At 33.3% G+C, this 26749-nt stretch overlaps 1 protein-coding gene across 1 annotated transcript in view; it reads left to right on the top strand.

The window, feature by feature from the left end:
- LOC114329930 (arylsulfatase J-like) overlaps nucleotides 1-26749 on the top strand; it is a 71379-nt gene that overhangs the window by 42142 nt on the left and 2488 nt on the right. The window contains exons 3-8 of the mRNA XM_050648150.1: nucleotides 1730-1806; nucleotides 1918-2064; nucleotides 6826-7087; nucleotides 9139-9494; nucleotides 14410-14509; nucleotides 23461-23679. Of these exons, the coding sequence (XP_050504107.1) occupies nucleotides 1730-1806; nucleotides 1918-2064; nucleotides 6826-7087; nucleotides 9139-9494; nucleotides 14410-14509; nucleotides 23461-23679 (1161 nt within the window). The remainder of the gene's footprint in view (nucleotides 1-1729; nucleotides 1807-1917; nucleotides 2065-6825; nucleotides 7088-9138; nucleotides 9495-14409; nucleotides 14510-23460; nucleotides 23680-26749) is intronic.

The following is a 26749-nucleotide window of genomic DNA, read 5'->3' as shown; positions in this document are numbered from 1 at the left end:
TCTGAGTTTTCCCCCAGCATCTCAACTGCAACATCCAAACGCATCTTTACTCTTTTTAACTTTCTCCATACGGGTTTACCATTCCGATGCATAGTGAAAATAGGAAAAACGTGACTTCTTAGCAGCCTCATTTTTGTATGATAGTTATTTCATAACTTTTCCAAATTTTTGTTAATTTTGCCATAAAATTTTTTGCAATTGCTAATCTGCGCTTATATTTCTTCAGTAGAATCCCACTTGCCAGTTATTAAAGAGCCCAAATACTCTTAGATTAGTTTGATTATTGATTACTCTTAGATTATTTTGATTTTTGATTACTCCTAGATTATTTTGATTTTTGTCAGCTCTTTCAATTATCATGATTTTTGTTTCGTCTCTGTTTGTTTTAAGATCCATCGTTGAGCTTATTTCTTCAACCTGCTGTAGTAGGTGAATCAGTTAAACTTCGGAGCTAGCGGGGATGGTTGTGTCATCTGCGTATCTCAGGTTGCAGATAAAGTAGCATAAATGTTATTGTATAAGCTTATAGTTGGTATTCTTTTTCTCATGATCATCTTTCAGTGCGTCACAGTTTGTCGATTTCTTTCTAACGCATTAAATTGTATGTGACAGAAAAAAAGGCGCGTCCGTGATTACAGATATTTGCAACATTTATTCTAGTTATTCTAGTTGTCAATAGATGGCTCCATAATAAAAAAATAATTTTTTTAATTAGATAATTATATTACAAAATATAATCTGTATAATTTATAAGACTATACAAATCAAAGAAAATACCATTTTATAAATGAAAGAAATACATTTGATTGGTTTTTATTCCAAATTGAAAATAAAATGTGACAACTGTCAGATTTAACTAAAATGTCATGTTAGAATAAATGCCATAAATGTGTATTATCACGGACTTACCCTTTTTCCTATCATTTGTTACGCACTGAAAAATGCTCATGAAAAGGACAATAGCTTATAGCTCAGAGGCAAGACACTGGCTTCATACACCAGAGCGCACAAGTTCGAATCTCGGCACCAACATCGACATATTCATTTCTAAAAGCCTTCACCGTGCTTTGGGCTTTGGAGGGTACGTTAAACCGCCAGTCCCCCTGGGTTAGTGTGCATCGACACTAACTCCATTAGGGTTAAATATGCAAGTGGCACCAGTCTGAAAAGATATTTCCGGCAAAAATGCCATACGATATTATTATTACCAGTAGCAGATGATGCGGAACTCCCATTTAAGATAAAACCAATCACATTTTATTCCAGTTGACTAGGTTGAAGACTTTATGATACTATACGAAACAAAAATTTTATGTTTAAAATTTTTTTCCTAGTGCCAAGTCTGGGGATGAAATATGCATGTTGCACTGCAATTTTAGGAACTAAAAAGGGCTTTTTCCTTATACAATCACTTGTAAAAGTATCTTGCTGCATTGCGTAGAGAGCAATTTTGCGATACTCGCAACATACCTTTTTCCCTTTTAAATGACTCGCCATTGAAATAGTCAATATTACGTAAAGTATGACTTTAAAAAATAAATTCAATTTTGGAAAAGTTATGAGACATGAGAAGTCAAATACTTAATGTGATATTAAGTAAAAATGATAGTTACAATGCTAAAAGATCAGTGAGCATAAAATTGCTGCTAAACCAAAGGAAATATTTGAGTTTGAGTTAAAATTACCTAACATTTACAAACTGACGATAAAATCACATTTTCTGTTATAGGTTTACAAGGAACTTCATTTTTACCCGCTGACAAACGATCTTTACCTGAGGGAAAGCTGTTACCAGAATATTTTAAGGCAAGAAAATTTAGCTAAATCATTAGGTATCGATTTCCTGTGTAGATTTCCTAAAACTTTTCAAAATTTAATTATATTATTGAATATTTTAAACACACCATTATGTTTTAGGAACTTGGATATGCTACTTATTTAGTGGGAAAATGGCATTTAGGGTATTCAAAATGGAACGATACTCCCCAGTTTAAGGGATTCGACCATCATTTTGGCTTTTATAATAGCTTCACTAGTTATTATGATTATTTAACCACATACAAGGTAAATATATTTTGCTGGCAAATCATAATTTTTGATACTTTAGATCTTTAGAATATTAAACTGAATACTAGATATTAACGACTTCATACATTCATACACATCTTTTGACAAATAATGCTAAACAAGTTGCAATTGTGTCGATAATGTTTTCATATCCGCTTCAACAATGCTTATTCTTATAGTAGTAGTATCATTTAAAAATATTTTATTAAATTTCTTCATTAGAGTAGTACCTACTGATTTTGACAAAGTTTCTTGTAGTGTTTATTATAAAAAATGATACTCAGTATCATACTGCTTGAATTTTATCAAAAAAAAAAAAAAGATAAATAAAATAATGATATACAAAAAGGTATTTAAGAAATATCAAATCTTGGGTTACTGGAGTCAGATTAGATTTATGAATTGCTTGGAAAAATGGGAGATACTACCTTTCAAAAAATTTTTGAATTAAAGAATGTTATAGATTATGAAAATGTATTAATTAAAATATTTTCAATAGTTGCTTGAATACTAAAGGTACAAGAGTTTTATCAAAAATCTGTATTGGAATCATAAAGAAAAAATACGTCTGTATAACTACAAGGACATTATAGAAAGTTAGAATAAAAAAACTTGTATGTACGAAGAGCAATCATAGAAACAAATGATAGATTCTACTAGAGAAACTAAAAAACAATATTAGGTATACCTACGACATAATGTCCTTGATAGATAACTTCTTCTTCTTCTTCAAGTGCTATCTTCACAACGGAGGACGGCAATCATCATAGCTATTTGGACTTTAGAGACGGCTGATCTGAAAAGTTCATTTGATATACATCCTTATCATTCTCCCAGGTTGCGAAGCCATGATATGCTTCTTTTTCCTTGAATATTTCCCTTCATAATCAGTTGGAGCAACTTTCCAAGTGTAATATGTCCGAGATATTCCAATGTTCTTGTTTTGGTTGTATTTGAGATTCCTATACCTTTATTCATCTTTCTCAGAACCTCTTTGTTTTTGACGTGTTCTGTCTATGATATTTTCATAATTATTCTATACACTTACAATTTGAATGATTCCAGTTTTTTCATTGATGCCACATTCAAGGTACAAGCTTCCATTCCATAAAACAAAGTCGAGAACATGTAGTACCTAGCCAACCTACCTCTTAGCTCTAACTTCAAATCTCTTGTGTTCTTAAAATTCTCATTTTGTTAAAACTTGCTGAAGCCTTTTCTATTCTGATTTTAATTTCCTGGATCCAAGATATGCATATTGGTCTAAATTGGCGGAGTTACATCATTGTCCATTATCTTCCTGATAATTCTATTATTTATGCATTTTATGTTTCTATTTCATTATCTTTTTACTTATATTCTTATTTGTTGATATTTTTATAATTAGTTTTAACTTTAGCAATAATGGAGTTATAAATTGAAGCTGCTTTTATCTATCTATCTATAAGCGAGGTTCCTACACAGTGGCGTAGCTAGCATGGGTGACACCCGGGGCGGTAATGAATGGTGTCACCCCAAATACTAAAAATAAAGATTGTTAAAATCGCCGAAAATCCGATAAACGTATATTTTGAATAACGAAAAAATTAAAAATTATTGTTAATGAAATTGTAGTAAATAGTACCTATATAACTATACATACTATGTATAACTAACTATATGTATACTGAATATAATAGAATGATTAAAAAAAAATTTTCTAGCTTTAGTAGCGACAAAATCTGAAATCACATTTTCTATATTTATGTTTTGTGTTGCTTCATGTTCGATAGTTATAAACCGAGGTTATTTAGCCTTGTTTGCGCCACTGTTGCTCGCAAGTAATTCTTGATTAATTTTAGCTTACTAAAATTTCTCTCACGTGAAGCAACCGGTACCCAAATGGTCATAAACAATTTTAATGCGACCATTAAGTTTGAGAGGGATTCCATGAAATCCCATTCCACAAGAATTTTATAAAGTCTACAGCTAACCATTTAGAGGCTGTAATAGTGGCCGCTTGTCTTCCGAACCTTGGTATTTCTAGCAGGAGGTCTGCTTCTGATACCTCTTTATAATACCTAAAAGTCACAAAATGTTGAAACAGCTAATTTCAACTGTTCACTGTTCGTGAAAAGCAAAGCAAGACACAAGATCAAAATCTATGAATGGACATTGATCTGGTTTCGAGTTCAACATTGAATAGGTCAAAACATTCTAGCATATCCTTTTGCAGTTCCGCTCGAAATGTGAGTCCTGTATCGGTAGCTAACTCACCATCCATAGCCTGTTTACATCGAATTCATTTTTCGATGGGAATTTCGTCGTCCTAATATTTTTTCGTGGCAAAATCTATTGCTTCATCTAAATTATGACCACGTTTTTCTTCAGTATAAAGACGAAGTGTCCCTATTATTCTGGTCGCTGATTGATCAAAGGTTATGCCTTTACTTTGTAATTCAATCTGACAAAAATTTATTTCTCTTAGTACATAATTCCAAAAGAAATGATGACATAATTCCTCATTTGAAACAGCACAATCAAAATGTTCTGCTTAATAAGCACTTCCCAGGAGCTAGTGGAAGCAGAGAAAAATTAAAAATTGCCTCTACGGTTCCGAAAAATGTTACACAAGATGAATTTTGTGCAAAAGAGGTCTGGCAACACAAATTATTTAAATGATCAATACATCCAACGAAAAAGGTCTTTTTGTTTTTTGTTTTAATAATAATTCTTTAATAATTCCCCCATGTAACTACGCCGCTCATAACAGCTGCATTATCGTATCTCTCTGAATGGCACTTCATAATATCTAAATCTAAACCATCAATTTCAAGCTTCTTGAGAATTTCGTTACTTAGATCAACTGCTTTTTTCCTTTTAACGTAAAAAATACAAGAAATACCTATTTGACCTCGACTTTTCTCGATTTCGTGTGTTCACAAAATAATATCCAATTGTATTTTGATTGTAAAGTAAGTAAAGTTACAAATTAACGATTCGTTCTTTAGTGATCGGGCCTCTTGGGTGTCACCCCCGAAAGGGTGACACCCGGGGCGGACCGCCCCCTCCGCCCCACCCTAGCTACGCCACTGTTCCTACAGACTCTGCCGCTTCTCGCATTTTGACCGCCATCGTTTTTTGTCCATCCATTCATCTTCTTTGATGGTTCTATCTCTCATGATGTGCCGTACATTTTCAATGTTCTTCCCAGGCAACTGAAGGCCTTCTCCTTCTTCTTCTTTGTTGTGGTATGTAATTTAAAGCGTTCTTTGGTCATCTATCTTCACTAACTCGTTTCACGTGACCACACCACACTAGTTGTCTCGTTTCTATTCTATCTACACTGGAATATACAGTATTTGTCCTTGTAATATCTTCATTCCTTATGTGATCTTTTTGGATATACCACACGTTCTCCTTAGAAAATCCATTTCTACTACTTCTATTCTTTTTCTATCTTTTTTCGTGATCTGACAAACTTCTGCCCCATAAGTCATAATAGGCTCTACCAAGGTACGATAGATTGTCAATTTCGTTTTTTGTCCTATATCTTTAGACCATGGTAGAGAGCTTAGAATGTTTACCGCTTTTTTGCCTTGCTGCGTTCTGTTTTCGATGTCTCTTTTGGTAGTGCCTTCTTTAGATATTATAGATCCGAGATATTTATATTCTTTACATGTTTTTGTGGTTCGTATTTCTAACTCTGGATCTTCTTCATCATCCCCTATTTTAAGATACTCTGTCTTTGACATATTCATATTGAGGCCCCATCTTTCATATTTTTTCTTTAGTTTTCTAAACATGTAGTCCGCATATCTTCCTAATGTATTGTCCCGGATTCCGGATACTTGTTTCCTCCACTGCTCTAGCGATGATTGAATATATATTTTAAATAAAGTCTGAGACAGACAACATCCTTGCTTAAGCCCCTTTGTTATTGGAAATGATTCAGATGTAAAGTTTCCTTCTTTAACGACACTTTTGCATTTTTGTGTATATTTGCGATAGCATCCACATACTCTCCACCGAGACTTACTTTCGTCAATGTTTGAAACAGTTTTTTCAAAGGTACCGTATCGTATGCCTTCTCTAAATATACAAACAATAGGTGGGTAGATAGATTCCTTGCCTTCCGTTTTTCTATTACCTGCTCCAGAACGAATATATTATCAGTGCACGATCTTCCTGCACGAAATCCACTTTGTTCTTCCATATCTTCGTATTCTGATTCTATTCTTTCTTTTATTATTCGACCGTACAACCTCCCTACTGAGCTGGTAACAGCTATTCCTCTATAATTAGAGTATATGCGTTTATCCCCTTTCTTGTATATTGAGCTGATGTATCCAACACTCCAATCATCAGAGATATTTTGACCTTTTAATCATTTATTTTAAATAGTTGAACCAACATATCATGTAATCTTTTTGGTCTGTACTTACCAACTCAATTGGGATGTTTCCAGGTCCTGCTGCTTTACCGTTTTTCGATCTTTTGAGGGCCTCTTTAACTCTCCGGTTGTTATCTCGACTAGTTGTGTATGTTCGGATAATTCTTTCATTTCGATCGCTTGGAATTTACATCTATCTTCAGTCAATAAGACCTCATAATGGTGTTTCCACTGTTTCAGATCTATTAACTTTATGTTAGATTTTTTCTTTCCTTCCCTACTTAGCTACTTTTATACTTTTTTTAATACTTTTTTATTGATGCTTGTTAACAATTTAAGAATGAGTTGATTCGTAATTACTTTATATAAATTAATAGCATTTGTAGTTCGACAACAAGGAGTACACAGGCTTTGATTTAAGAAAAGATGGGAAATCAGCACACGAAGAAAGTGGAAAATATGCCACTGATCTTTTTACAGATTACACAGTTAAAACTATTATGGAACAAGACAGCTCCAAGCCCTTCTTTATTATGTTGGCGCATTTGGCAGTGCACGCTGGGAATGATGGAAAGCTCCTCGAAGCACCTCAAGAGACTATCAACAAATTTAGTCACATTGTAGATTCGAATAGAAGGACTTATGCAGGTAAGCTGGAACCTTATATGTTAATAATCTGCTAAACTATGTATTTTCTTCAACTGTGTCTAATATTGAAAAAGATACAGAAATAACTATTTACTGACTACTAATTTCAGTAGTAAACAGTAAACGGTTTTATTTCAGTCAGGTTAGACGAAAAAAGCATAACTTTGCATGGTGAGCTCCCCAAATTTTTAGTATTCTTATCTTTGTTGGTGAACGAGGTCAATAGTAGTGTAAAATTAAAAGCGCGACTGAATTTCGCTGCCACATTAGCCGCCATCTTGAGCTTAGAGGAGAACCGTTTTTGCTGAATATGTCCGCCATTTTGAACTTTGCGAAAAAAATGATTATAACCAAAATTGTTGCAAATGCGATTTCCCACACTTTATTTTTTACAATTTTTTTCGTACGATCGATATTTTCCGAATAATGGGGGTGGGGGGAGGTATACTAAGACATAACGTCACTCATATGATATATAGGCCCAAAAATCATATTTTAACAATAAAAATCGTTTTGAGATTTGTCTCCACAATCGCCCATTCTCGGAAAAATGAATCTATTCATAAAAAATAAACTAACTTTTGGGATCAAAAACGAAAACATGCCTTCTGTGGGATTAAAGGACGTGCAAAGTGAAATATTGTTGGTCTTGTGGAGCAATAAATGTCTCAGAGGGACATAGCTGCAGTGGTAGGAATAACATAGGGCGTTGTGTCAAGAACCTAAGCTAGGTATCAGGAATTAGGAACGCGTAAGGATAGACTATCACAAAGTCGCCAAAAAGTAACAACGGCTGGCCATGATCATTTCATTGCACAAGTAGCTAGGAGAGACCCAACAATTTTTCACCCTCAGCTCCGAAGGCAGCTTTTAGAAGCTACATGTGTAACTGTGTTTCAGTTGAAACGATAATAAAAATACTTCATGCCCAAGGAATATACAGCAGATAGTCACGGATTACCGAGTTTTCCAGGCAGCACAACATTGAATGCCTAAATTGGTGTCTTTAACACCAAATCTGGAACATTGGACATTGGCAAAATGTGCCATTTTCAGACGAAACCAGGATTTGTGTAAAATCAGATGACCGACGAATTCATGTACGTGGAGGGTGAGGAACACCAGAAAGAACGAAAACTACCAGATCTGTTCACAAATATGAAATAGGAAGTGTCATGTTCTGATGAGTCATTATGATCGGTGAAACTCTCCTTTAATTTCCATCCAACCATCTTTAACAGCTCGTATGTTGTTATATACTAGGTATGTTGATTTGGTTATAGAACCTGTAGTTAGGTTCTGGAGAGGTGCAATGAGAGAACATTTATTACACCCCCACATACCGGTAGTGTGAATACAGACCTCCTTGAAGCAGAAGTTATCACTGTTCTGGAGTGGCCTGCTTGCTCATCCGACCTTAATCCTATAGAGCATTTGTGTGATATGTTTAAACAAGAATTGGAGCTCGATGATGATACACTAAACACCGCAGAGCTAGTCAGTACAAGCTGCTCTTGAAGAATGGGACAACCTAGCACGCAACACAAAATACAACCACTACTCAAAAAACATAAATAAATAAAAAGTTTTTAAACATTACTCGTTTTACATTGAAATTTTTTACACTATTGCCTTTAAGCGGGTAGGTGCAAAATCTTGGTCCAATGCTATTTAAATGCTTTCATTTTTTTCGAACCCTGAGAAAACTAATAAATATTTTTGAAAAATTTTAACGCAGAATGGAAGATTACATTATTACTGAGGGCCGAAAGTCCCTTAGAATAAACAAAAAGTATCTTTTGAATAGAATATTTGAAATTAAAAATCACACTAAATTTTTTCTGTTTTTTCAGCCTGTAACTTATTAAAATAAATATAGAAGTTTTCACGGATTTTCGGCCCTCGGTAATAATGTAATATTTCATTCGGCGTTTAAATTTTTCAAAAGTACTTATTAGTTATCTCAGAAATCGAAAAAAAGGAATGCATTTAAAAAGCACTGGCACGAAATTTTGCGCCTACGCTCTTTTAACTGATAATTGTATTTTTAGCAATGGTCTCAAAATTAGACGACAGCGTGGGAGCTATAGTAGAAGCTTTAGATAATAAGAATATAATGACAAACACAATAGTAGTCTTCATAAGTGATAATGGAGCCGCCACGGTAGCACCAACATTTAGAAATTGGGGTAGCAATGCTCCCCTAAGAGGAGTAAAAAATACGCTTTTTGAAGGAGGTATCCGTAGTGTCGGTTTCGTTTACAGTCCCCTCTTAGTACAGTCTGCAAGAGTATCAACTGACCTAATACATGTAACTGACTGGTTGCCAACATTATTTTCTGCTGCTGGAGGAGATATTGGCATTTTGGATCAGGATTTAGATGGAATAGATCAGTGGTCAAGCTTGGTAAATATGATTTAATTATTTTTATTGCTTTGTGAGAAAAACAATGCTTAGTGGAATAGAGCACTCAGTAAGAGTATTTGGCTTCGATTTCCATCCTACTGCATCAATTTACTTGATATTTTCACTCTACGTAGGGAATAGCTCAAGAAACAAAATCTATACTATATCCTATGGCGCTTTTATCTTGGTAATGGTTCCCACTCCTTCTCGGGGTGGAAAATTTTTTGATCAAAATAACCACCGAAATGGCTAGAGAACCTAATTCTAAGCAAAAACTGTCCTGTGACTTTTTTAAAAACTCGATACTTAAAAAAAACACTCAATACGTGGTTAAAAATTTACCATTTTCATTGAAAAATGACACCTTTTCGGAGGATTTTTGGGAATACCTTAAAAACTATGCATCTAACTAAAAAAGTATATAAAACATTTTTGTAGCTTATGAAAAATAAAAGAGATTCATTTCTTCACAAATCTTCTAGTTATAATACAAAAAGAGATATCGTAGGTGAAAAATTTTTTTTTGGTGCATGCTCAAATCGGTGTATTCAACTTAAGGGGTTACATAGGTCTTGCGGGTAAAAAAGTGACTTTTAAAAAAAATTATATCTTGAAAACTAAAAATTACTTTTATTTATAATTGGAATATGTAAAAGTACAGTACTTAAGGTACTCTGAAAAAAATTCTCAGCCAAAAATATTCATTTTTGTAGAGTTGACTGCAATTTTTCGACAACAGCCCTTTTTTTGCGGTGGGCAGCATAACTAAGTCCAGTCTCATCTGAAATCAAAAAATCAAAAAGTTTCTTGTAGTTTATACCTCTGGCTAGTGAATGAATTAAGGAATTTAAAAGGAAATGAAATTTGAAAATTTTAAATAAGTTTAAACACATTTTCGACCCCAAGTTTTCTCATTTTTTTTTTCAAAAATGACCATTTTTAAAGAAGTTTTTTTTTCATAAAACAAATACGACTTCACTTAATAAAAATTCCTTCTTTCATTCACTAGTCAGAGGTATAAACTACAAGAAAATTTTTGATTTTTTGATTTCAGATGAGACTGGACTTAGTTATGCTGCCCACCGCAAAAAAGGGCTGTTGTCGAAAAATTGCAGTCAACTCTACAAAAATGTATATTTTTGGATGAAAATTTTTTGAGAGTACCTTAAGTAGTATACTCTTACATGTTACAATTATAAATAAAAATAATTTTTAGTTTTCGAGATGTATTTTTTTAAAAGTCATTTTTTTTATCCGCAAGACCTATGTAACCCCTTAAAAGAACAGGGAAATGGTCGATTTTGAAGGTATAATGCTATTAACACCTTTTGTAGTGCTTGAAAAGACCTTTAAAACGAGCACTGTTAAATGTCGATTACATTTAAACTAAGCGAGATATGGTGCAAAAAAATTGATGACTAATGTATTTTTAGGGAAAATGAGATGAAAGTGAGTATGTATATTTAACTCCTCATCCACCAGAATTTAAATGCATCGTTTTCCTTCTACAATAAAAATAGTGTTATCTCCATGTTCAAAAAGTTGGACGTTTTTAAAATGAATGGTTTTTGAAAAAAATATGAGATCAAATTATAGAGCGCATTTTTAAATTTTCTTAAAAATCTTCCTTTTTTTCCATGCAACTTGAAATTGATAAGAGATACGAAAAAAAGATACGTACAAAAATATAGGGTCTTTTCAGATAAGAATTTGATTTTATCTTTCATTACTGTATCTCTTTATAATTTTCGAGTTACATGGAGGAAAGAGAAAGAGTTTACAGAAAATTTAAAAAAGCGCTCTATAATTTGATCTTATATTTTTCAAAAACCATGCATTTTAAACCCGTCCAACTTTTTGAACATAGAAATAACACTATAATGAAAGGTATTGTAGAAGTATAAAGAAATAAAGATGTATTTAAATTCTGGTGGATGAGGGGTTAAATGTATGAAAATATCATATTGGAAATCCTTGTCGCCCTAGACATCGATTAAAAAAGGATCAACATCTGATGACAGGAAGCCGAGAAAATGCAATTTTTGGAGCGCGTTGTGAGAACTTTTTGCTCGGCGCGCCGAGGGGCTACCCCCACCAACATAATTAAAAAAGTGTCCTAGGTTATCCCAGTAGACGGCTTTCAATTTTTCAAAGTGATTTGAAAACTTAAGCCTTTCGAGTGATAGGCGAAAATATGGGAGCAAAAAGCAAAAAAAAATTTTCAATAAAAAATTAAACACAAGGTTTGCGAATAGCGCTTATCATGATTATTGATACAAAGTACAGTTACGATCATTGAATAGTTTACAGGTTTACTTATCTAGGAGCCAATTTTCTTAAATTTCACCTCGTTTAAACGCACCTTTTACGTCAGTGACGTTACCAGTGGTGTACCTAGAATAGGTTGATTAAAATTAAAAAATCAAAATAATATAAATATATTTTACAAAATTTAACAAAAATGCCAAGGGCCATTAGTTGTCGAGGCATTAAGCCAAATAAAAAAAATTAACAAAATGGAAAGTATACAAAGAAGTTTTTTTTTTGAGGAGTTTGATATCGATTTATTTTATTTTTCAACACGCGAAATTTTTGACAAGTATCTATTGACTTTTTGAAATTTTTTGACTTTGACATTTATCATATCCGTACGACACTGCAACTTTACAGTATTACAATATAAAAATTAAGGTGTAAACTATTCAGTGATCGTAATAGTCGAGGAAATGAAGTATTTTGGCTCGCAATTTTTTCGTCCAGCATGGATTTACTTGAAATTTTCACAGAAAGTAGGAAATAGTCCAAAGATCATTTTCGATATCATGCCGCTGTACGCTAAAATTTTGGGGGTGGTTGCCACCCCATCTCGGGGGTGGGAATTTTTTATTAAATTTTAACCATGTAAATCGAGGTAAAACGTAATTCTAAGAAAAAATGAGCTTTACATTTTTTTCGTAAAACTAATATTTTTCGAGTTATTCGCGGTTGAAATTAACAGTTTAGAGAGTTTTTTGAGAATAACTCGAAAAATATGCATTTAATCAAAAATACTGTAGTTATCGAAATTGTGTCTTTTAGTAACATAAAGCAAATTATTTTTCTATAATATTTTTTTGACCAATACAAACCGACATACAGCATGTTAAAAGTTGGCTTTTTTCGTCAAATGTATAATTTGAAATATTCAAAGCCAAATAACGGGCAAACTTTGCATTTTTCGAGGAAAACTTTGATAATCTTTTTTCAAGGATACAATTGGTTCTTTCCAAAAATAATAATTAAAAGTTTCTAGCATAAAAATTGAGTGACTTATGATCAAAAAAAGGTCGGTACCTGCCTTTCTTTATGAAAAAATCAGTGAAAACAACCCCCTAACTACCCTCCTAATTAAAAATTGGCCTTTACCTTTCTGTAATTCCTTTTATATTGTATTATTAATACACCCAAGAAGTTTTACCCATTAAAAAGGTTTAATTTTAGAAAAATTGGAATTTAAAGAAAAATTGATTTTTTGCAATTTCGTATTTTTCGCCATTTTCTTCAAAATATCTCCGAAAATAGTAGCTTTTTTCATAACTAAAATTTTCGTAACTAAGATTTTCATTACAGTAAATAGTTAGTGAGATATAGCTGTTTAAAACCTCTATTTACGAGCAAACACCCCCTTATCGAGCCCTTTAAACCCACCCCAATTAAGGATCCTACGGAATTTAATTCACACAGTCTTATAGCTCTTCAAAGATCCTACAAAGTCATTTTTGAAAAATCTTTTTATCGCCAAAAATAAAGGAGCTGTGTTTATAAAACGAATTTTTTTTTCGATAAATTCGAATAGTCCGCTTATAGAGCATTTTCAATGTATAATATGTAATACCACAGAACTAGTTCGTATACTGGAAGAAGACTAAAAAACTATTTGTATTCGTACCTATTTGTACATAATATGTATTTGTAAATTAGTATTTTTGTGTAAATAAATGTTTTTGTAATTCTTTAATTCTACTTTTTTTCTGTATAGATTTATTAAACTACTTATACTATTACTATTACTATTACTTATAAAAATTGCAATGTTATTAAGGGTGGTTTTTAAGGGTTGAAATATGATATTTTATCCTTTAGCATAAAACAATCATTATTTAACCAATCAAAACCAAATTTTACCCATATTAAAGTTAACAATGTTTGTATATAATTTTTGATAAGGGGTAGTTTGCACCCCTAAAAATAATCAACGCCCTTGAACATGATATATAATATGAAGTACAGGGTGAGATGATCCTAATCTCAGATTTTTATGTAAATCGATGCAAGCCGAAATTATTATTTTAGGATAAGTCAATTTTTTATATATAGCTTCAACAAGGTTGGTTGTAAGGGTTAAAATACTATGATATTATATCTTGAAGCATAAAACAATCACTATGTAACTAATAAGAATGAAATGTTGACAATATTAAAATTTAAAATGTTATTTTATAATTTTTTACAATTAGGGGTAGTTTTCACCCTTAAAAAACCAAAGCGTACAACGGCTCAATATAGAAAATGAACTAGGGGTGAAATGAGTCTAATCCTAAATTTTTGTACAAAGCCATGCTGGACGAAAAAAATGCGAGGTTTTGCCATTTTTTCAGTTTTGTTTCCTCGACTATAACTGTACATCCTGAAATGATTCAAGCAAAAAAGTAGACTTCTATGGAAAATGTCGAAACGAATGAAATATTGTAAAAATATTTTATAAAAAAAAATTTCTCAGAATTTTTACGCTTACTTAATATGTAATCTGTAAATCTTAACACGCATATTTTTTCAAATTGTGTATAGGAAATAAATAAACGTAAAGAAGGAAGTATTAGTACTAAAACCTTACTCGTAATTTAAAAAGATTACTTTAATTATATATTGTTTCAAGGTTTATGATCTACCGTCTCCACGGAACGACATCTTATTGAATATAGATGAAAAAACAAGAAATGCTGCGCTTAGATTTTATAACTGGAAACTAATTGTGGGTAAGTCAGTTAAGCAATTAAATTATTATTCATCTTGCACGGTATTTTACTCGGTCGAGTGAAATACGATGACAGCCAAATTCGCATAGAAAACCCTATATTACAAATATGTACATAAATATACCGAGCGGATCATTTCCGTGTTTTTAAAGCTTACTGCGCAGCAACTCTTAAAATTCTTCTTAAGTTTTAACTACACTCCTGGTAAAAAAAACCGGATACTTATTTTTTTGTATGTTTTTTTTTGTAAGTTTGTAGGTGTAAAGTGGTTTATATGGGGAAGAAGTAAACATTAATAATAAAAATCGTTTATTTACAACACCAAAAGAGTAATAATAGGAAAAATAAGTAACCAAAAAGTAATAAGTAACGCAAAAAATTAACATGGTAACATGGTTAACCCAAAGAAAAAATAAAATTTTAATTGCCCACAGTTGGCTGCTGTTTAGGTTAGTATCGGGTATTGCCTTCCCTACATCTGCGAATTATTTCAATACACATATAGACCGGACTGTATCGTCGCCCCCGCTAGCGAAAATATTCCGATTCGATTTTTTTGCACAAACTTACTCAAAAAGAGGTCCTTATAACCTATCCACAGGGTGACGGGCGGTGCCGTGGTCGAAAAATTGTTTAAACAATTTTTTTTAAACAAATTTACAAAAATAAGTTTTCATTTAAAACAATATTTTTTAGATAATTTGGGTCATCCTGAGCAAAAAAGGTCTCTTGTCATTTTTCTCTAAAATTGATTGTTATCGAGTTATATGCGATTAAAAATTTGAAAAATGCGAAAATGGCCATTTTTAAGGCTTAATATCTCGATTAAAAATTATTATTATGAAATTTAATAAGTGACCAAATCAAGTTTCACACCCCTTCTTTAAGGTTCTGTAGAGATTTTTGTCATTATTTTATTACAAAGCTGCTATTTTTAATTATTAACAATTAGCCCTATAGTCCAACTGTATCATCGCCGCCGTTAACGAAACTATTTCGATTCGATTTTTTTGCACAAACTCACTCAAAAAGAGGTCCTTATAACACATCCACAGGGTGCCGGGCGCTGCCGTGGTCGAAAAATTGTTTAAACATTTTTTTTAAACAAATTCACAAAAATAATTTTTTTATTGCGAACGATTTTTTTAGATAATTTGGGTTATTCTGAGCAAAAAAGATCTCTTGTGATTTTTCTATAAAATTGATTGTTGTCGAGTTATATGGCCATTTTCGCATTTTTCAAATTTTAAATCGCGTATAACTCGACAGTTATCAATTTTAGAGAAAAATCATAGGAGACCTTTTTTGCTCAGAATGTCCCAAATTACCTAAAAAAATTTGTTCAAAGTGAAAAATTTATTTTTGTGAATTTGTTAAAAAAAAGTGTTTAAACAATTTTTCGACCACGGCACCGCCCGGCACCCTGTGGATATGTTATAAGGACTTCTTTCTGAGTAAGTTTGTGCAAAAAAATCAAATCGGAATTATTTCACTAACGGGGGCGACAATACATCCTGGACTATAGCGCTAATTGTTAATAATTAAAAATAACAGCTTTGTAATTAAATAATGACAAAAATCTCTTCAGGACCTTGAAGAAGGGGTTTGAAGCTTGATTTGGTCACTTGTTGAATTTCATAATAATAATTTTTAATCGAGTTATTAAGCCTGGAAACTGGCCATTTTCGCATTTTTAAAAATTTTAATCGCATATAACTCGACAACAATTAATTTTAGAGAAAAATGACTAGAGACCTTTTTTGCTCAGAATGACCCAAATTATTTAAAAAAAAAATTGTTCGAAATGAAAAAATTATTTTTGTGAATTTGTTTAAAAAAATTGTTTAAACAATTTTTCGACCACTGCACCGCCCGGCACCCTGTGAATATGTTATAAGGACCTCTTTTTGAGTAAGTTTGTGTAAAAAATCAAATCGGAATAATTTCTCTAGCGGGGGCGACGATACAGCCCGATCTAATAGGCATAGTTGCAATAAATTGCGGAATCTGTTCTTGCAGTATATGTTCCTATTCTTCATTCAACGCTTTTTTCAGCTCTTGAAACCTTTTTGGCAATGGTTGCCATTTTTTAAATCTTTTTCCCTAAAATAACCCCTACTTTTTCTAATAGATTCATGTCAGGACTACAAGCGGGCCAATCCAAAACGGTCATTCTGACTATATTTAGGTAGTCCATGACAATTCACCCAGTAAGTGGATGCGCATTTTCATGCGTAGAATATCCTGCAAGAAATTATCCCCAACGAAAAGGACGTAGGAGACAACATTGTCCTTCAAAGACTGGCGTTTTTATATGTCTGATGTTAGAGTTCCATTGTAGTATAGTTGGGACAATCTACATATATAAAATATGTTTTAAGTTTTAAATAACTTTATCAAAATATAATATAGAGTATTAGCCTGATACGAAGACACTGACATTTGACCGTGAATTAGAAACGTGATGTATTAATCGCCGAATTATGTCGGGTATAAATGCAGTGTAGGTGAATTTAGTATTAGAGTTATTATTAGATACTTGAGTTAGGTAATGTGATGTTATTGTAAACAACTTATGTTTGAATCACCGTTTATTCGATGTAAATATAATGTTAGCTGAACAACAGAGATTTAATTAATTTGGACCCAAAAGGCATTATACACCAGTGGCGTGCGGTGACTTTTTTGAAAGGGGAAGCGATTCAATAAGGATATAAAAATATTTTCTTAAGGGTGGAGGGTCGAGCCACTTCCCACCTGATAACACTCTGATGCGCAGGGGCTCTCTATCAGCAAAGTACTTAATTATGTGAGACGTCCTGCGTACAAGGACTCACACACTAATTCCGCGACGCGTGAATGCGTGAGGCATTCTATTCCCGCTATTTCTAGTGACTAGTGACCTATCATTGATCTGTATTGCTAGCTCGGGCCTTGAGTCCTCGCGCCGGGCTTGGGTTTCTGAAGAAGAATCCTATTTAAAAAAAATTTTTTACTCCGAGGCATTTTCCACAACACACAACTTTCACTAAAATTACACTTATTTATACTCGAGGTCTATTCTCCTATCAACTTCTAATAATTATTGAATGCAGTCTTTTTCAGTGGATAATAGGGCTAACTTTCAATGTCTGTCTTCGCTTGTTGAATTTCGTTTAAACTCTTAATTTGAAACTCTTAATGCATCTTAATACTGCAAAACTTCGTTCAACTGATACACTTGTGGCTGGGATAGTTGGTAGTACTAATTCACACAACTTGACCACTTCACACAGTGACTTGTTTAAACCAGTAGTTATAAAGAAATCCCAGATTTCTGGGTATTTCTTTATCATTAATGTCAGTTGTTTCATAAATGACACTTAACTGAGAATGCAAAGCAGAGATATCAAAAAATTTTCATTATTTTAATCGTAATGAAATAAATTCCTCTGTGGGAAATTTTGATGAATTATAATTAGAAATATTAAGATTATATATATAATTCTACAAATTTTAAATCGTTAAAATTTTGAAAGCTAGAATTCATTTGTTGTAGAATATTATCAAAAGGTCTCTTTGTTTCCTATGTTTTCTCTGTCTCTCTGTCTCCGAAATTATCAATCTTCATTATTTTTCTTTCATGTTCAAACCCCATGTTCAGTTTTATCCCAAATATTTTTAAACTGCTCTCGTTTTTTTAATTATCGTATTAATAAAGTCATCAATTTGTCTTATACAAAATGCAATACCATTTGATTTCTGTAAAATGTCAAATAAAAGATCAGTAAAAGGAAAAATCTCTGCAAAAAATTTAAATCGAAATATTCTTTAAGCGAATGTATGTAATACCTAAGCACCCTTTAGCAGCAGTAACAGTCGGAGCATCTCACTTTCGCGAAGGCGATAGGATAAGCGCTTCCATGGTACCAAAATTAGCGCGACTAGTGGGGTGCGGTCATTGAACCCTGACTACTTTTTAAACGGGACAACTGTACGACAAGCGGCGATTTTGAGATGCGCTTCTGTGAGTAGTGGACCAAATAGTTGAATTGTGTGCATATTGAGTTCGTTCGTACGCGATTAATTTTTAATATTTTTCAATGCCTATTGCCTAGGTAATATGTAGATTACTTGGACTAGGGAAAATTTTTTATTATTAAATATTAATTAATAATATTATTATATTTTCTTATATCGACGTATAAATAGGGAAGCGGCGCTTCCCCCGCTTCCATGGACCGCACGCCTCTGATTATACACACTTATTTATGACACCATGTTCGATTAAAATTAATTCGGTGCATCTATTGAAAGAAATACCTGCCCATACCCTATCACCTTCGCTACTAAAACGGCGTTAAGGATGAAATACAGCAAGATGCAAATCGATCTCAGCGACTCCTCCATACACGTTCGCGTCCGTCTAGAGATTGTAAGCAAAAAAGGGAGTGGGCAGAAAATATTGGAATACTCAATTTCTGAACAGTCCAGTCTCTGTGATCATTCGTAATCTCATCCTGTTAGCTCGATGAGTTGCTGTTAATTTGGGGCATGCTACTGGCTAATAAGAACGTAAACCACTTTTACCAGGACTCTTCTTACAGCTCTTGTAGAAACTTACAGCTTCTAACAAACGACTAGCGAGAACATTTGACGTTAAAGTAGAAGATTTTAAGGTAGAAGACCAGGATCTGCCTGATCCTGGTCTTCTAGTGTATTCTCCAGTCTGAAGATACTTCGTTAAAGCATCATAGACAGTACTTTTGGCAATATGCAAATTATTCACAACATAACGTATACTACAATCATCTTCATGTAATGCCACAACTTTTGAATTATTTTCGGGAGTCATGTGTCATACTAACACGGTTTAAAACATTAATAAACAGTCATGGATTCATCAGAATAAACGTGAAACATCGTAAATTCAATAAAAAATGTAACAGCTATGTTGCTAGAAAACCAGATAAAATATAATTCTTTTGCCAAATGTGAATGTACCTCTACCATACATTGGATCTTAATACAGGGGAGTTCGTTAAGGAGGGTCCGAAAAAAATCTATCCTTAGAAAAACTCGAAATCGTCAGATTAAAATAAGGTAAGTTAAGTACACGCAGAACAGTGTATATTTCAAAAATCTGACGGTTTGAGCGGGGCGTAAGGAAATGAGAGAGTCACAAAGTTTCACAAGAAAAAAGCAAATATTTAGAGAAACAAACGTCAGATCGAAAAACTAAAAAATGCCGGTTTAATATTTTTTAAAAATCTATCAAATGATACCAAACACGACCCCCACGGAGAGGGCTGAGGGGTAAATTTAAAATTTTAAATAGGAACCCCGCAATATTTCGCGAAAAAAATATCAGACCGAAAAAGTGCAAAATGCAGGTATTCAATATTTTTGAAAAATCTATAAATAGGAGCCCACATTTTTTATTGCAGATTTGGATTCCCTACGTAAAAATAAGTAACTTTTATTCGACCCAATTTTTCGAATTATGGATAGATTGCCCTATAATCGGAAAAATCGTTGGTGGAAATGGAAAATTAAATTAAAAAATGGAAAGTCCCCACTTAAATGGAAAACTACTTAACTTTTTTTGGTTTTAGGACCTAATCTTCACAATCCAATAGCTCCCCATCGCGCTCGAGTAACTGCAAATTTAGCTTACTTTCCCCCCCTACTATAATGTTTACTTCATACCGTTAAAACTACTATACACTGACCAAATTAAAAACCTAGAAAATGCAAGTGTATTTTTTTGACAATTAATTCGGTATGTTTCCCTCTTTAGTGACTGTCTTCTTCTTTAGACTTTCTCACTGGACCCTCTCTTATCAGACATTTGTTCTCTGAAATTACACGACCTTTGGGTCTAAAAGTAGGATTTCTTACCACTGAGTCATGAAGGGGTGTAATATAAATTATAAAATATTATTGTGTGAACGATTACTACCTATCTATTTATAAGCGAGGTTCCTATATACAGCCTCTGCCGCTTCTCGCATTTCGACCGCCATCGTTTTCTGTCCATCCATTCGTCTTCTTTGATGGCTCTATCTCTCATGATGTGCCGTACATTTTCTTCCCAGGCAACTGAAAGCCTTCCCCTTCTTCTTCTTTGTTGTGGTATGTAATTTAAAGCTTTTTTTGGCCATCTATCTTCATTCATTCGTTTTACGTGACTATACCACACTCGTTACAATTCTATCTACACTGGAATATACAGTATTTGTCTTCATTCTAATAATTTATTCCTAATCCGATTTTTTTGGATATATCACCCCACCGTAGAAAATCCATTTCTACTACTTCTATTCTCTTTCTATCTTCATTCGTGATTTGTCAAACTTCTGCCCCATAAGTCATAATAGGCTCAACCAAGGTTCGATAAATTGTCAATTTCGTTTTTTGTCTTATATACATATCTTTAGACCATAGAAGAGAGCTTAGAATGTTTACCGCCTTTGTTACCGAATGTTTACCGAATGTTTTTGCCCTGCTGCGTTCTGGTTTTGATGTCTCTTTTGGTAGTGCCTGCTTTAGATATTATAGATCCGAGATATTTATATTTTTTCCATGTTTTTGTGGTTCTAATTTCTAAATCTGGATCTTCTTCATCATCCCCTATTTTAAGATACTCTCTCTTTGACATTATCATACAGGGTGAGTCATAAGGAACTGTACATACTCCTACCTCGTATAGAGGCTCCTATGGGGAATAACAAATTACCATTAAAAAGTGTCTGCTCCCCTTGTTTAATAATATATAGGGCGAGGTTCGCATTTTGACAGAAATTTATATTCGTCATAATTTTTGAACGGTCAGATCGATGTGTCTCTTATTTTGGTCAATCGTTACACTATTACCACCTAATCAACTGATTTATTCAAACTAGAAAAAAATCAGGTCCGGCTTTAAAAAATTAGTTCGTTTGAGTCTTAGAAAAAATTTCACCCTGTATACGCTTTTTGAAAACTCTAATATGAATTTTATAAATTAGACAAATAGGCAATTAAAATGGCATATTTATTTTTTTCCCCACACGATTACTTAATTTTTTATAAAAAAATCAAATTTGACTGTGAATTAAAAGTTTGGTAAAGTGAACCATAGATTTAAAAAAATTTGCTTTTATAACAAAAATTAATTTTTTTTGAACAAATATTTAATTTATGTTACCATCCAATCAACTTATTTATTCAAACTAGAAAAAAATCAGGCCCGGATTTAAAAAAATATTTCGCTTTGGTCTTAGAAAAAATTTCACCCTGTATAAGCTTTTTGAAAACTCTAATATGAATTTTACAAATTAGACAAATAGGCAATTAAAATGGCATATTTATTTTTTCCCCACATGATTACTTAATGTTTTACAAAAAAATCAAATTTGACTATGAATAATAATTAAAGGTTTGGTAAAGTGAACCATAGATTTAAAAAAATTTACTTTTATAACAAAAATTAATTTTTTTTGAACAAATATTTAATTTATGTTACCATCCAATCAACTTATTTATTCAAACTAGAAAAAAATCAGGCCCGGATTTAAAAAATATTTCGTTTTGGTCTTAGAAAAAATTTCACCCTGTATACGCTTTTTGAAAACTCTAATATTAATTTTACAAATTAGACAAATAGGCAATTAAAATGGCATATTTATTTTTCCCCACACCATTACTTAATTTTTTATTAAAAAATCAAATTTGTCAAAATCGGAATTTTAACCTAAAAATGAAAAAAAAAAGGTGAAATCACGGTTTAACTCGCTACAACGTTCCATTTTTTTTCTGAAATTTTTACAGCACATATCTCTTACCATTGTGAAGACTATGACAATTGCTGAAGTTAAATCGCAAAAATTAAGTGAAACAATTTAAAATTTATCTACATACTTGATCACGTCTACGTTAAACTATAGAGTCCAAAGAGAAGTGTTATGGGGAGTTTTAGATCTAGACGTGTTATAGAAAAATAAAATGGTGAAACTTTTAATTTTAAGAAAAACGTTGTTTAATTTTTTTTTATTTTTATGGTAAAATTGCGATTTTGACAAATTTGATTTTTTAATAAAAAATTAAGTAATCGCGTGGGGAAAAAATAAATATGCCATTTTAATTGCCTATTTGTCTAATTTGTAAAATTCATATTAAAGTTTTCAAAAAGCGTATACAGGGTGAAATTTTTTCTAAGACCCAAACGAACTAATTTTTTAAAGCCGGACCTGATTTTTTTCTAGTTTGAATAAATCAGTTGATTGGGTGGTAACATAAATCAAATATTTGTTTAAAATAATTAATTTTTGTAATAAAAGTTATTTTTTTTTAAATCTATGGTTCACTTTACCAAATTTTTAATTCATAGTCAAATTTGATTTTTTTATAAAAAATTAAGTAATCGTGTGGGAAAAAATATGTCATTTTAATTGCCTATTTTTCTAATTTGTAAAATTAATATTAGAGTTTTCAAAAAGCGTATACAGGGTGAAATTTTTTCTAAGACCCAAACGAACAAATTTTTTAAAGCCGGACCTGATTTTTTTCTAGTTTGAATAAATCAGTTAATTAGGTGGTAATAGTGTAACGATTGACCAAAATAAGAGACACATCGATCTGACCGTTCAAAAATTATGACGAATATAAATTTCTGTCAAAATACGAAACTCGCCCTATATATTATTAAACAATGGGAGCAGACACTTTTTAATGGTCATTTGTTATTCCCCATAGGGGCCTCTATACGGGATATGAGTATGTACAGTTCCTCTTGACTCACCCTGTATTGAGGTCCCATTTTTCAAATTCTTTTTTTAGTTTTGTAAACATATAGTCCATGTCTTCGTCATCATTCGCTACGACTACCTGATGATCTACGAAAAACAAAGTTGTTAGAGTTAGAGACAAACTATTACTATCTATTGCAATAAGTATATGTATGACCGAATAGTATCTTTAATTCTTTGTAGGGGGAACACAAAATGAATCATTGAGCGGATATTATGGAGACACAGTTTTGGAAAACATTGAAGACCAGAGCTACAATTTGGCAACAGTAATTGAAAGCCCAGCCGGAAAAGTTGCAAACAAAATAAATTACAGTCCATTAAGTCCCGAAGAGTATGAGCACCTTAGATCAAAAGCTACTGTATCCTGTCATGCTAAAAAGAATCCTTGTGATCCTGTAGGTAAGTCTAACCAATTGTTAAGATATTTTGATTTTGGTTAAACAAAAGCTATATAGTTTTCAAAAATAAAAAAAATATTTAATATTTAAATATATTAAAATATTTTTAAAAGAACTATTCTTTGAAGTTTTGGAAAGGTCACATCTACCATTGTCAGATTAGTTCCTCTTCTTCTCTTCTTTGTCTGACTCTGTCTAGTGTATTAACTTAATTGTTGTACTATAAGATGGTAATGCTAGACATTATATTCTCTATACTGGTTCAATCAACTTGGGAATATTTTGGCAGTCAATATCGAAATATACAATACTTATTCTTCTTCTTCTTCTTATATTAGGCCTCTTGACCTGTTCTTAACCGATTTTGAGCTTGTATTCGTAGCTGTGACGTTAACCGCCAGCTATCTCGCCACCTTTTAAAGGGCCTTCCTATTATTGGTCTATTGCCTGTTGGCTTTGAATCTCTGGCTATACGGGCTATTTTGTCGCTGTCCATTCTCGTCACATGCTGATTCCACTATCGTCTTCTCTGTGTTCCCCACCGTACTGTCTTGTATGTTACAGAGATTACTTATTCTGTCGTTCGGTATTCTGTCTCTCAGCGTTTTCCCAGTTATTGACCTCAACGTTCTCATTTCTGATGTTCTTAGTACCCTCTTGCTTTCTGCTATGTCACATTTTGTTTCTATCGCGTACGTCATGATCGGTCTTACACATGATTTGTATATGCGTACTTTCCCTTCCAGCCTCATATCTTTATTTCTCCAGATGTCATCCCTCAGACATCCTGACACGTAATTGGCTTTATTTGCTTGCTTTCGGACGCTCTCTTTAACCTCTCCAATAACTACATATTTCGACTCTCAGATATTCGAATCTCGAGACTTGTTCAATTAGTTCGTTGTTAATTACTATTTTGCATCTTATCGGTTCCCTTGACACTACCAGGGATTTGGTCTTATCTATTGATATTTTTATGCTGTAGTTCTTCGCCAGTTTGTGCCATTCGCTGTAGGTTATCCTCGTTATCGGACATTAAGATTGCGTCGTCAGCATAACAGAGGATTTTTATTTGTTTTTCGGCCATCTTATATCCTTTTTCTGTACTTTTAATGTTTTCTATGATTTTGTCCATTACTAAATTAAAAAGCAATGGGCTCAAGCTATCCCCTTGTCTCATTCCCAAGTTGATTTCTACTTCCCATGTTGGTTCATTTTTGACTTTTATTCTGGTTTTGTTCTTCGTATTAATGTCTTTAAATATCTTTATCATCTTGTGGGCTGATTTTTCTCCTTTGGCAATCTTAACACATCTTCTAGTCTTACACGATCGGAGTCTTTAATCAGATGAAATATACAATTCAAATATTCTTATTACACTTTATTAGTTGCTGAAATAAATGTACCTACTGACGTACTACAGCATACTTTTTGAAAAAAGACTAAGTTTTCACTCTAATGGCATATAAAACAACATAATGCTATTCTACATCCTACCAGAATGAAAACAATGGGAACCTTCTCTGGTTACACCTCCGAGGCTTCTACAATTTGCAAGCCATACGGATGCTGAGACTAAGGAAGATGAGGGAATTCTACAATTTACAATTCACGTCCCATCTGCTCAGCGCGGTAAAGTTCCAACGAGAATGGTTCCCTTCATACTCCACACAGAGTAAATGTAAATCAAAAATGAATAACCATTTTCAATTTCGTTGCAAAACGAAAACACAGCCAAACCATATTCCAGTCCAATCAGAGAGTGCCGCAAGCACCCCTACCGGTTTCGAAACTTATTAGTCTCTCATCAGGAGGCACATATGCTGCTTGTAGAATTCCCTCATCTTCCTTAGTCTCAGCATCCGTATGGCTTACAAATTGTAGAAGCTCCGGAGGTGTAACCAGAGAAGGTTCCCATTGTTTTCATTCTGGTGGGATGTAGAATAGCATTATGTTGTTTTATATGCCATTAGAGTGAAAACTTAGTCTTTTTGCTAGCAGTTGCCGCTAGGGCATCTATGCCATTTCGTTCGTTGCAATCCGGAACTGCACGCTGGGGTTTGTTTTGGTTGGATCAGGGAGAGCAGCATATGTGCCTCCTGATGAGAGACTAATAAGTTTCGAAACCGGTAGGGGTGCTTGCGGCACTCTCTGATTGGACTGGAATATGGTTCGGCTGTGTTTTCGTTTTGCAACGAAATTGAAAATGGTTATTCATTTTTGATTTACATTTACTCTGTGTGGAGTATGAAGGGAACCATTCTCGTTGGAACTTTACCGCGCTGAGCAGATGGGACGTGAATTGTAAATTGTAGAATTCCCTCATCTTCCTTAGTCTCAACATCCGTATGGCTTGCAAATTGTAGAAGCCTCGGAGGTGTAACCAGAGAAGGTTCCCATTGTTTTCATTCTGGTGGGATGTAGAATAGCATTATGTTGTTTTATATGCCATTAGAGTAAAAACTTGGTCTTTTTGCTAGCAGTTGCCGCTAGGGCATCTATGCCATTTCGTTCGTTGCAATCCGGAACTGCACGCTGGGGTTTGTTTTGGTTGGATCAGGGAGATAGCATATGTGCCTCCTGATGAGAGACTAATAAGTTTCGAAACCGGTAGGGGTGCTTGCGGCACTCTCTGATTGGACTGGAATATGGTTTGGCTGTGTTTTCGTTTTGCAACGAAATTGAAAATGGTTATTCATTTTTGATTTACATTTACTCTGTGTGGAGTATAAAGGGAACCATTCTCGTTGGAACTTTACCGCGCTGAGCAGATGGGACGTGAATTGTAAATTGTAGAATTCCCTCATCTTCCTTAGTCTCAACATCCGTATGGCTTGCAAATTGTAGAAGCCTCGGAGGTGTAACCAGAGAAGGTTCCCATTGTTTTCATTCTGGTGGGATGTAGAATAGCATTATGTTGTTTTATATGCCATTAGAGTAAAAACTTAGTCTTTTTGCTAGCAGTTGCCGCTAGGGCATCTATGCCATTTCGTTCGTTGCAATCCGGAACTGCACGCTGGGGTTTGTTTTGGTTGGATCAGGGAGAGCAGCATATGTGCCTCCTGATGAGA

Source organism: Diabrotica virgifera, chromosome 4 (genome assembly GCF_917563875.1).
Source record: "Diabrotica virgifera virgifera chromosome 4, PGI_DIABVI_V3a".
NCBI lineage: Eukaryota > Metazoa > Arthropoda > Insecta > Coleoptera > Chrysomelidae > Diabrotica > Diabrotica virgifera.
The sequence above is the reverse complement of the archived record's forward strand: the minus strand, read 5'-3'. Positions and strand labels throughout refer to the sequence as shown.